Here is a 12,990-nt window from a genome sequence, read left to right on the forward strand (position 1 = left end):
TGCACGTGCTTAAGTGCACGCAAGTGCAGCTTGACATTGAGCGTTTAAGAACACTCAGCGGGCGGCACGCGAATAGGTAACAAGTCATTATCTCATCATGTCAGGCAAGACAAATACAGGCCAGGAGCACACCCACGCGTAGCTGAATGGCAACTTAAGAGAGGATTAACACCAAGTGGGAAAATGAAGCCGACTCTGAAGTGCCAAAAACTTTTTTCCACTACTGGCCACCAAAGGCTAGCTGCAAATGTGAGTCAAACCCTGTAGACTCACTAGCTAAAGAGGCCTGCAATAGAACATTATAAAGTATGTTAACAGCTTGTATAAGGTATGTTTTTGGATAATGACTGATAGCTTTTTTCTAACTCATCCACCTGAACACTAGAGTTATTAGCACGACTGCTTTAATTGGCAGGTGTCCTGACACAGGTAGATGAAGCCAATCAGGGTCCGTTAGGCCTTCCTTCCACTACTTTGAGATATTAAACTGAACTTCTTCACTGCATTTTTGCTGTTGGTGCCTTATGGGGCATTTTTAATAGATTATCTGACAAATAATATGGAATACTGTGTGATTAAAAACCATCTACATTAGCTGGAAACTTAGCACTCCACCCTCTCATATAAATCTTTGGGATCGGTGACAGTGGCCAAAATGGTGATGCTGAGGTTTCAGCATACGGAGTCTAGAAAGCAGCGGGTGACATCATAATGGTAACACCTATCTTTTATATACAGTGTGTGATCAGAGCTAGTATTAAGTACAATGGAACATTTCTGATATTTGCTACAGTAACGATGAACTGTTAGATGACACATCAGAAACAGAGTGCAAAAACTCTTAAAATGCCAGTATAGTGAAATTTAAATAAAAGAAAAGGTCTCTGTGTTTTTCTTATTTATCTCCTGGATTTATGAAAACAGGTTTCTCATATTTGTGACAGCAAGAGAGAAGAAGCTCACGTATCCTTTGACTCGATTCAAGATGCCAGATATTTTTTGCCATTCTTTGAAATGCATTTTTATCAGTGGTATTATTTATTTTATTTCATCCCAGGGTCACTAAACACATAAATGTGAGACTAACATTAAAATAAGTAGTAAGACAGGATGGCTACAGTCCAGTTGACTTCCAGCAAGAGTGCAACAGAGCATCTGCTGTACAGATGGCCTCAGGTGATCCAGCCCCACATGACCACAAAATCAACAGCACAACTCAACCAGCTCACCTCTGAGCCGTCTCACCACTAATTGATGCAATTAAACTGTCAGCAGTAGGTGGAAATCCAACTAAACGGATTGTTTGGTCTTGTGTGGGGGAGGGGAAGAGGAGGAGATCCTCCCCCCTATTTTGGTAAGAGCACTGAAATGGTATCATCTGTTAAGGTAGCAAATATTTGATGTAAAGAAATACTAACTAAAGCTTGTTTGATACTAGATTTTGGGGGACTAATGCAGATTTTTGGCAAATTAATTATTCTGGCATCAATATGCATTGGTTGATGTATTTTCTCTTTTGTGTGTGTCAACAAAGGAAATTTAATATTCACTGTCTTTCAGCTCCGTCTGCCAAGTCCTGGGGGAAATATGTTTCTTTAGGTGCTTAGTGCTGTTTGGTGCTCAGCAGGTAGCAGAGGCATATTAAGATATCACAGGCCCCGGGGCCACAACTTTATCAAGGCTTCCCAGCCTCTTTCCCAAACACTTCTCAAGTGTTTCCCAAGTTGCGCAAACATCAGCAGGACTTATTTTTCATACATACAAATGCATCAACAGTCAGTCATGGCTGCAGTTTAATTATAGTTAACAAAGCATGCTTGTCTGTCCAGTCACGCCAAATAGTGATTAATGATGGATAACTATGCCAAATCTGCTGTCTGTATTGCTGTCCATGAATAATATTAGTTTATCTAATTATCAGTTACAATAAAATGTGTTTTCACCGAGTGTTTTTCAAGGTTATCTGCAATATTTTGATTCGATCATTGAATCCACTTGGACATTAAAGTCACGGCTACAGATGATGTTCAAATATCACTGTAGAAGTGGCCAGAAAATCTCAATATTGAGGTGAATTTAGAGCTGAGAGATTATGCGTGCCATGTAATCCAAAAAGTTTAACTCATTCCTATCAACTACCTTCAAAATACAAAGATAGCAATGTATGTTCTGTACAGTGCTAGGTTTATTAAGTCTTCAGTTTACGAAAAAATTACAATTTGTAAAAACAGTATAATTATACAGTGGTAGCTAAATTTGTATATATATGTGTCTATGAAGGGAATGCACTTAGGATCTGTTAGGAATTAAACTAAATATCATTGGTGCTAAGTGAGCGCTGGACGCTGTTCATTTACAAAAAAGAAAAAGGAGCCTCTGTCCAGTACGAATACATATACACTGAATAAATATTTTGAAAAAAGATCAGTACATTGTGGAAGAAAAACAGCAATTTAGTGGTACAGAATCTGTGCAAGCCTTTCGAGGAATATAAGAATGTTATTTTAAGTAAATCTTCTTCATCAAATGGGAATGTGGCCCTCTGTGAGTCCTAAAGTGAGCAGGCAAGTGTCTTCTCAGAAATCTTCTTTAAAACAAGTGTAGAAAAGCACTTAGTGAGGACTAACTGCTTCAAGGTTTCCTTAAATCTATAAGCTGTCTAAGGACAGCTGCAGAACAAAAACAATGTCAATACCGTTTCAGTTATTATGAGCAAATCCATTTCTCCGGACCCTCAGGCCGTGTGTAATTGTTGTTTTGTTGGCACAAATTGCTTTCCCATTAAAGAGGACCATTAAGCCTGGAAGCATTTGAGCAGTGTATAAATCTCTGGTGTATAAAGTCCACAGTGTGAACCGGTAGTTCATCTCTTCCTGTTCCTGTTGTGCTTCACCATCTTCTTCCTCTTCAGGATCATCTCATAGAGTTTCTCCAAGCCCAGCTGGAGCCCCTGACCGTCCACAGCGCTGCAGCTCTGCACGTGATACAGCGTGTACATGCTCAGTTCATGAACAGAGAGCAGCTTCTCCACCTCGCTCACAGACAAGGCCGAGTCCAGGTCCTGTTTGTTGGCGAGAATTAGCACCGGGACTCCCTGATTCTCTGACGTGCGGGTGATCTTATGGAGCTCCACTTTGGCCTCCTCCATTCGCTCCACCTCGGTGGAGTCCACCACAAACACCATCCCGTCTGTCCTGCGAGTGTAGGACTTCCAGAGCGGACGCAGCTTGTCCTGCCCACCCACATCCCAAATCTGGAAGTTTATTCCACGAGATGCCCCAACTGCCACTTTGATCTTCTCTGTGTTGAAGCCCTTGGTTGGGATTGTTTTGACAAACTCCTTGAGTTTGAGCCTGTAGAGCAGAGAGGTTTTTCCGGCCGAATCGAGGCCAATGATGACCACGTGTAGGCACTGGAAGCTTGGCAGGAACGGCGTGCTGGGAGCGATATCAGTCAGCTGGTTCCCCATGACTCCAGCCAGCAATTCACACCTACTTAGGTGAGGTGAAAGATTCCTGTTTTAATCCGTTCTCAGTGGATTGGCATTTGGTCCCTGTCCAAGATCAGATGGTGCTGGAGGCCTTATCAAAACACACACACACAGGCTGGGTTAACATTTAATTAAAAGACAATGGGTGTTTAAGGAATGTTTGCAAACCAAGCTGCACTTAAAATGTTTCGCTACTACCGAGATGCTTACTTTACAATAGCAGTGTGTGTGTCTTCATAATTTGAAATTTTAGATTTCAAACTATAAATGTGCCACATTACAGAGCTAAACATTATTTAGCTGGTGTCTGAGGTAATGTAGTTTCTTATTTGCTAAGGGTTAATCCTCTTAAGATTGTTAAACCTGAAGGGTTTTTCCTGGGCCAGATTGATTTGAATGCAGCCGATGGATAACATGTATTCAGGGGGTCTCTCTGCTGACTGCCTATAAGGACTGCTTCAGCTGCACTAATCCGGTTGTTGTTGACATCCTGATACCCATCAAACAGCTGCTGTTTGGACTAAATAAAACCATTACATGTTTACAAGGGGAGGTTTTATCTTGTTTTTTTGTTTTTATTTTTCACTTTGACCCCCCCCCAAAAAAAAAAATAATAATAATAATACAGTGTGCAAAGACTTTCATCCAGCTGTACTCAGCTTGCACAAGCATTGCCCTGTCATGTTTATTGACAGATGTTTTTATAACCTCGTTGTATGACTGTGTGTATATATGTGTGTCTGTGTGTGTGTATGAGGAATAATCCACCTTTTTCTCCAGTTTTCTCCCTCTCCTGCATGAAATCTCACCATCTACTTCATGTGACGACGTGTTTATCCTGATCGATATACCTCAAATAAATTTAAGAACTTCAACATTGTCTACCTATTGCGCTTGTAGGAATCCTGATATATTGGATTGATTGGATAGGATAGGAAAATAAAACATGCATGCAGTTTGCAGAGCCTGCACGAATCCCAGCATTGAAAACCGAGCCTGACCTTTCCTCTGCATATTTAAAAACCTTCCTACCTTTTTAGATGTTCGGTGAAATCATCATCCACAAGCGATAAACACGGCCATAGTTCACAACAAGCGATCTTCGTGTTCTCCTCCAGCAGCACTGAGAAGCTCCGGAGAGACTCGAGCGCACGGCACCTTAAGCCCGGGTGACGTCACGGCCACCTGGAGGGTTGCTGCTCCGCGCCCCCTGCTGGTGCAGCAGTGAATTGCGTGCATTCGGCCTGTCATGACCAGCAAACACTGATGCATAATAACGTGCATATAAAAATTAATACAGTAAAACACCCCCCAGTGTTACTCTTTCTTCAAGTGTGAGCAAGTGAAAATGCATTCATAAAACATCTACACAAGACGAACAAGTGTAATTTCAAATACACAAGTGAGTTTGACCACGTTCCTTTAGTCTTAAGAGGTTGTGAACATAGAGTGAATAAAATTCAATTCCTGGGTGTGATAACAGATGACAAAGTTTGCTGTAAATCTCACATTAAACATAACCAAAACATTTGAAATGGTCATTTGTGTGTCTGCAAAAAGTCTTGCATATGCTTTTCAGAATTTGTGGGCATGCATTTTACATGTATTATATATTTTTAATCTGCCTCTTGTTAATGGCTCTCTTTTGAAAAAAAGAGGTCAGTGGAACAACCTGGTTAAATTAATGATTTCAAACAACTTGCTAGTTAACTAGCTCGAGAAATATCTTCACATGTATTGGTCTGATCCCCACCCCAGTAACAGCAGTACTGTTACAAAATAAAATTGAGTATTTATTGGCTTTACTGGAATTTTCACACTTGCAGTGGTTCAGGTTAGACCATTAACTTACAGAGACTCCAGAGTGCCCAAAGTGCCATAATATTAGCATGTCATACTACTGCGTGAAGTGTGTGCCTATAGAGTATCACTCTGCAATGATACTTTGGGTCCACCTTGTGTAGAGTCAATGACAGAGCAGGAGAAAAGTATTGGTGACTTACTGTAGGTAGGGCGAACACTGGGTTTGGAAAGTGAAAAAAACATATATTTTTATCGTACATATTTAGACAATTTATACTTTTTAATTAGCTCTAGTTAAAACATGACAGAAAGCATACTCACTAAAACCAAAAGGATTCGGAGAACAGCAGATGAAATAACAATGATGGGTAAATAACTAAGTACACCCTGTGATACAGTAGCTTGGGCAGATGACCCCGCATTTGACTCGAGAATATGTTGGTATACAGAAAAGTTCATGGTGGACTCACTGATGGTGCTCAGGTCCAATGGCTGCAAAACAAACCCAAGACATAACCCCTCCACCACCGTGCTGACAGTGGTTATGAGATCTTTGTGCCGATGTGCTGTGTTTGGTTTTGGTTCAACTCTGCACTCTGAATTGTAACCAAACATCTCCACTTCGGTCTCGTCTGTAAAAAGCACATTGTTCCTGAAGTCTTGTGGTTTTCTTCAACTGTAACTTTGCAAACCTAAGCTGTGCTGCAGTGTTGTTTTTTAAATCAATTTCTTCTAGAAACCCTTCCAGACCGGACATTCTTAATAAGTATGTGTCTAATTTTACTATCATACTTTTAACATGCTAACTGAGCCCTGCTGAGTCTGGGATGTAGCTCTTGGCACTTTTGCAGTTTCTCTGAATGCTGCGCGGTCTGAGCTTGGGGTTAATTTCCTGGGATGTCCAGTCCTAGAAATATTTTCAGTTGTCTTCAGTGTTTTCCACTTATGAATAATCTTTCTCACTGTAGAATGATGGACTGACCTTATAATTCTCTCCAGGTTTGTAGGCAGCAACAATTGTCTTTCCTTAGTGCCATTGTGATAACACACACCTGATTGCTTCAGACCAGAAAACAGCCAAAACGTCTTCTTTTATGAAGCTGGTCACCCTTGCTGATGATCAGTTAGTCAAATGCATTTGATTAGCAGCACCCAGCTGCTACTGCTTCCCTCTCAGTTCCTATCAAAGCAGTAAAGGTTTCACAGGACTGCACAGAGCCATGTGACTGTCACATGACTGTCCAAGGACTATCACACAAGACCTTAAAACGAGATTGTAACTTTGGTTTATGCTTCTAAGTTTAGAAATTAAACATTTTACCTGCATATTTTTCTGTATTAAAATTTTTAAGTTAGCTATATAAATATGCACTATAGTGTGACAATGGAAAGCTGACCTCAAGACAACCTGCTCACACCCTTTTAGTGTATAAAATATCATGAAGAAGCAATGAATGAGGGAAAAAATGAAAACATATAATATGTAACATTAACCTTTACAGTTTAATAAAGTGCAAATGACAAACAATAAGGAGATCTATGGTCAACACAGTAGTAAACACGTGTTCGCGTGCACACACACAAATTTAAAGACAATTTAAAATTGGTATGACTTCAAAATAATTTTTACATTTCACAAATTGTGCTCATTTCGCACAATGCTCTGCAACTTCTTTGTGCATTTTACACACATGCATGTTTGAAGCGTCAATATTTTTACATTATAACACTGTAGTGATTAATTTAAAGTCTTATTATGTGTTAACACAAAAGAGAGCAGTTATCGTGTATAAACTGCAGATTCAGTACACTGAAGTCATATTCTCACAGGATGTGGAATTGTTGAATTGGTGCCACAGTCAATATACTCAAAGGTCTCCACGGACAGCTGCTCCGTGTGCGAGAGATACGAAATATTCATTGTCATTCTGAAAAAAGAAAAAAAACAGCTTTGTTACATTTTCATATTTCACGTCTGTGCTAATTCTTTTTGACTTCGTTATAATTCTGGGTTTATTGATGGGCGTTCCCTTCAACTCTAGGAGCATTTTAGTGTCTTTTAGCTGTTACATCCAAACTGATTCTCTCATTGGCTTTGTTTTCAGCCACATCAGCCAAAAGAGCTGCAATAAACCCGCTGTGCTCTGCGTAGCCAGCAATAAACAGCTGACAGACAAAGCTAGCAACCAGCTCGTGAGTCTTTCCAAACAAATCAAACAAATCTAAGATGAAATAAAATCCCACCTGACCATCCTAAGAATCAGCTGATTCTTTTTCTAGGGCACAAACTTTGGCATGCCTTCATTAAAATACCAAAATCCAGAGTGTCAAAATAGGACTATATAAGAAATTATTTTTGCACAGAAGGATCCAAAATGAAGATAAAAGGAAGAGTTTTCATTTTCTGCAGCTTGTTTTGAACAGCCACCTATCCCGTACAGTGACATGATCCTTTGCATTCACTTTTCAAAGGTTTCTGCAGTGAATTATCAGAAAACAGATAAATCACCCAGATTACCAATGCTTTTTGTCTGTTTCTGTACATCACAGACATTAAGTTGGTGCAGTTTTGCTGTTGAAACTGCGATATATCGCACGTTACTGATGCTCAAATGCTGAGCAAAAATGTGATTCCTGTGGATAGCTCTCGTTCTTATGAAGTGGTGAGGACTGAAAAATGCTCGAAAATACACTCATCAGCCACTTTTTTAAGTACAAATGTTCAACTGCTCTTTGACCCAATATCACAGCAGCATTTAAGCATGTGGACATGGTTAAGATGACCTGCTGAAGTTCACATTGAGCATCAGAATATAGAAGAAAGCTGCTTTAAGATGCTCCCTTATTCACAAGGCTTCTCACACAGCAGGTAGCTCCATATGTTTTAAGTTGGCAGATTTCTTTTTTATGCCAAATCTCCCCAAAGGGATTTCTGTCTCTTCCCAGGATTAAACGGAGGATCTGTTACTCGGGTGAATTTGTAAACCACTACACTACGGAGCCACCAACATCTGAACAAATTGCTTTGAATGTGGCATATTTGTTGGAGCCAGATGTTACTAGGATTTTTTTTTTAAATGAACATCTGTAAGGTTTACAGAGAATGGTTGAAAAATGAGAAAATATCAAGTGAGCAGCAGTTCTATAGATGAAAATGCCTTTTTACTGCCACACGTCAGAGACAAATGGTCAGACTGGAAAAATCAAAATCATTCGTTAAAATCAACCAAGGTGTGCATGAAGGCACCTCTGACTGTGCAACAGACCACATATTGAAGCAGATGGGATACCACAGCAGCCCAAAAGGTGTGCTACCGAGCTACCCTGCTACCCAGTGTGGCACAATCCACACTGGAGTTTAACTGAGAACAGGAAACTGAGGCTACCATTCCCACCAAAATTGGACCACAGAGGACAAACATTGCCTGGTCTGATGAGTTTCGGTTCCTGCTGTTACATTCACGTGGTAGAGTCACAATTTGGTGTAAACAACATGAAAGGATGAACGCATGGATCCATCCTGACTTATGTCAACACAGTGGTGTAGAGGATAGTTTCTTGTTATACTTTGGGCCCCTTGGTAACAATCGAGCACCATTTAAATGCCTACATGAATATTGTTGCTGACCATCACCATGACTGTGACGAATGCTGTTTGGTTCCTTTTTTTAAGCAACTTAAAAACAACATGTACATGTAGTCAGTACAATCTATTTGAACTTTATTCTGTCCATCTATTTATGAAACTCAGGGTAGTACGCGAGGGGGCTGGAGCCCACCCCAGAATATCATAAGGTACACATCTGGACAATTCACCATTTTCTCACACAGCTAACAGACAAGCGCGCAACCATTCACACCCACCGCCAGTTTCAAATCATAAATGAACCTAAACCCACGAATCTCCCCACACAGAAAGGTCCTGGTTAGCCGGTAGATTCAAACATAGGACATTCTTGCCACCACACCACTGTGCTACCTGTCTCTATTAGCATCAGTTAGCATCAAAGTTCTGAGCCACTGAAATCACTGAATGAGCACATTTCTCTCGAACGCATTTAAGGTAAAAAGCAGCTCCTCAATAGCAGCACTGTGACTGTCCTGTGGTTTAATTCCAAGTTCACTGAATTTCAAAGGAAAAACTAGACTTCCAGGAAGACCTTTCATGTCCTTCAGATTAAAAGATTCGACTTTGGCTTTGTGAAGAAAAATTATTTTGTGGTTGTGGTTTTTGTGCACAGCGGAAAAGTGAAGCTTTTAACAGTGTGGGTTTAAAAAACTCAAAAGTGTCTCTGCCTCTTCCGCTGACAGAGGTTGACACTTACTGAAGCTCCAGAAATAAGGTGTGAATCTTGATGCTGCTTGACTTGCAGTAAGAGCTGAAAGACATGAACAAGTTGTGCTGAAGTCAGACATTTAAACAACAACAATGGACTCTAATCGTTTTTATCTTGAGATGTTTTTTGATGTTATGTGCTGAGAACAAAGATTTCTTTCTTACGCTATGCCTTCATCTTTAATATCCAGGCCAACTGAAATTACATTCTGTAAATTATATCAGAGGACACAGAGATAAGATGTTAAACACATGACAAATGCTGGATATCAACAGGACCTGTTATCCAGTCTGAAGCTTACAGATTTCAGTGATCTGGGCTCGATTGCGGTCATATTAGTGATCTTGTTTTTTCCCATGACTGTTTGACCAACCACAGCCTGAATGCTGAAGTCGACAATCTGAACTGAATAGTAGTTAGTGTTGGTGATGTTGATGAGATTCTGCAAAAGGAAAAAAATCCACAAGTCAAGTGCAACCGACACACCTGTGCATTATTAAAAAGTGTCTGGGAATTTTAAGTGCCCCACCATCTAAGTGGGGCAGTGACCTACTGCACCATCTGTCATGTGAATGCAACGCAAGTGCTTCTTTGTGGATAGTGTTTTGATAGAGGCAATAAAAAATGTGATTGTAAAAATATGGCTTAACTCTTTTACAACTATGTATGAGGGACCTCCACTTGTTAACACACACTAGTTATGTTATGCTGCTTGTTTCCAACTAATTCTACATATTTTTATATAGAATCGGTCACCAAGAATTCAGAAATATTAATCCCAACTTCAAAAGTGTCAGTCCCATTTTCTAATGTCCATTTTCAGAGATTAAAAAAAAGCATGCTTAGAGCCAAGCAGGGTTTAGCATAGCTCCTGTAGCCATAGTCTAATGCAACCGATGGTGCAACAGCTATAATGGGAAGCAACGTCTGCAGGACATACATGAGTCATCAGTTAGAACTTGACGTTCATGTTATTTTAAAACATGTTACAAAGGTGAGTCATTTTCAGATATTTATTGACTCTCAAAATCCAGTTGCCTAATGTTTATCACGGCAGAAGGTTCAGAGGTCACCTCCTTCCTTTGTCCACAGATTTGCAGAGATGTGGGTAAAAGAGGGCAGAGACACTGCATGACAAATCCACAGTAATAGGAGGAAGTCTGTCATCAAAGCAGACAAGCATATATATACTGTAGTTTACTAGTTACACTTAATTAAGCTGGGCAGATATTCACAAACCCCAACTTACATTTTCTATTCAGTTCATTGAGGTTTGAAGGCATTTGTTTATGCTCAGCTCTCTTAAGCTCCTCCCACAACATTTCAGTCAGGTTGAGGACTTTGACTAGGCCTGACTATTCTGCTGTAGATCTGCTGGTGTGTTTGCGATAATTGTCTTGTTGTGGGACTGAATTTGGCCCAAGTTGTGCATCTAGCCAAAGGACATTGTTCTAGGAGTCTTAAATCTTAACTCAAGACATGTTGCCATGTTCTGGTCACAGAGAATAGGTTTTCTCCTGGGAACAACTCATATTTTTCTAATTTACTGTCATGAACTTTAATATTTAACATGCTAACTGCAGTCTATAGAGTCTGAGATTTAGCTCTTGGATTTTTTTGGCAATTCCTGTTAGCATTGCACAGTCAAATGTGATGAATTTGCTGGGAAATAAACTTCTGGAATGATTGTAGATTGTAGCACTGCTCCAGGGCTGCAAACTGCCAAAACTGCACAGTGTCCTGTGAAAACATTGTTTTTTCACATGCCCATATTTAAAATTTAACTAAACTGACTTTGTGGTATCTCAAAAACGGTGATCAAGCCAGTCATCATTTGAATTATCGGACTATCTCTGATTAGCCTCATAACTGGGATGCTAATGCCCACCTAGAAACATTAAGTGCTGCCCAGATGTTTGGCTGCATACAGTGTTTTTTGGGGAAGTTTTTTGGTTACTGTAACACCAAAACTACTGATGAGCAGAGTGATTTTCAAATTACTTACTGTGACGTCCATTTTAACTTCATCTGGGATGAAGTATACTGTGACTGATTGTACAGACACTGGGGTGAGGGTGACACTCCGTGGGAAGAGGAAAAAGAGGATCAGACAGCAAATAAGGAGACACAGGCCCATGGAGATGCAGACATGCAGCTTCCTGAAACAGGGATATGCAAAATTACATTTTAAATAGAGCAACAGTGCAAACCATAAACACAAAAATATTTCTAACTCGCTTGTTCAAAACTGTAAAAGCACCCCTCACACACACACATTCATGTACTGCTATACTCCTTACGTGCGTCTGGGTTTCAGCCTTACATCATTACACGGTATGACGGCAACGAGCTGGTCTTCTTGTCCTGCCAGTACAAGATGGAAATAAAGGTTTTGTTCTTACCACAGAAATGATGTGAAAGTATCTTAGCTGACACCAGCACATAGCCATGTTTTTAAGACTCCTTCAGTCAACTTGCTATTAAATGTGAAATGAAAGTAATTTGGAGAAGAAGAAGTAAACACCGTGTCATTTTTTCACGACTGGTTCCTCTAGTTTTTGTCATGCATGGGAAGCATTCAGCAGACAATGATGTCAAAGCCTTAAAACTCCAGTTAAAACAGTGGAAAATTGACAGTAAAGACAGATAAAAGCAGAGTTTTCTTCACAAAAAAAGGCCAACCTCTGGGGATTCGGCCAGTGCCACGGCATGTGGGGCAGTTGTCCCCTGTTGTGTTTTCATCCATGCTACCATATGGAGGAAAGTGCTTCATTCCTTTCACCTTCTCCATCTTTTTTGTTACATCAGGATCTCCTTTATTTTGCTGCTGTGCCACCATAGCACTCCTGAAAGAAAACATCCAGTAAAGAGCATGTTAAAAGGGCAAAAACCACAGTTTATAACTTGCAGTAAACAGAAGTGACTGTTGCCCAGTCAGCTGTTACTCACCTCCTTCACAAACCTTGAAATGACCAATAAATGATGCTTATTACTGCAATACATGTTAGGATGTGAGCAGAATCTACAGTGTGGGAGTGATCAGAACCTCCCTGAATTACTTTTATGTTTCCTGTCTCCGTTTTAAACTATGCTTTTTATGCTCATTTGTACTAGAGTAGCTTTTGAAGTTCAAAATCATTATACCAGGCCTTCCTGAAGACCCTCAATTCACATGACAAAACAAACTTTCAACTAACCTTTCTCTGATTGGTTGCCTCTAGTAAACAGATGGTGGTCAAGACTGACACTACACAGTCATAACATATAGATAGATAGATAGATAGATAGATAGATAGATAGATAGATAGATAGATAGATAGATAGATAGATAGATAGATAGATAGATAGATAGATAGATAG

General features: G+C 40.0%; 2 protein-coding genes across 3 annotated transcripts in view; both read right to left on the minus strand.

Moving 5' to 3' along the window:
• Nucleotides 1-1,775: 1,775 nt before the first annotated feature.
• On the minus strand, nt 1,776-4,678 carry arl4d (ADP-ribosylation factor-like 4D). Its single transcript, XM_005913652.3, has 2 exons — nt 4,523-4,678; nt 1,776-3,581 (listed from the first exon to the last, which is right to left on the minus strand). The coding sequence occupies exon 2, from the start codon at nt 3,467-3,469 to the stop codon at nt 2,864-2,866; it is 606 nt and encodes a 201-aa protein (XP_005913714.1). The 5' UTR covers nt 3,470-3,581; nt 4,523-4,678; the 3' UTR covers nt 1,776-2,863.
• Nucleotides 4,679-6,777: 2,099 nt separating this feature from the next.
• Nucleotides 6,778-12,990, minus strand: part of tmem106a (transmembrane protein 106A) — a 7,073-nt gene continuing 860 nt past the window's right edge. Inside the window, exons 2-8 of one of the 2 annotated variants that reach the window (XM_005913650.3) lie at nt 12,313-12,476; nt 11,931-11,994; nt 11,636-11,789; nt 9,932-10,072; nt 9,795-9,838; nt 9,619-9,672; nt 6,778-7,221 (exon numbers count right to left, since the gene is read on the minus strand). In XM_005913650.3, the coding sequence (XP_005913712.1) occupies nt 7,110-7,221; nt 9,619-9,672; nt 9,795-9,838; nt 9,932-10,072; nt 11,636-11,789; nt 11,931-11,994; nt 12,313-12,469 (726 nt within the window). In that variant the 5' untranslated portion in view covers nt 12,470-12,476 and the 3' untranslated portion in view covers nt 6,778-7,109. The remainder of the gene's footprint in view (nt 7,222-9,618; nt 9,673-9,794; nt 9,839-9,931; nt 10,073-11,635; nt 11,790-11,930; nt 11,995-12,312; nt 12,477-12,990) is intronic. The other variant, XM_005913651.3, reaches the window with a different exon arrangement.

This window comes from Haplochromis burtoni, unplaced genomic scaffold (assembly GCF_018398535.1).
Source record: "Haplochromis burtoni strain Fernald_Lab_line unplaced genomic scaffold, NCSU_Asbu1 Contig_6, whole genome shotgun sequence".
NCBI lineage: Eukaryota > Metazoa > Chordata > Actinopteri > Cichliformes > Cichlidae > Haplochromis > Haplochromis burtoni.

Coding starts and splice junctions, on each gene's coding strand:
- arl4d (XM_005913652.3), bottom strand. CDS start 3,469: ATGGGGAACCAGCTGACTGATATCGCTCCCAGCACGCCGTTCCTGCCA.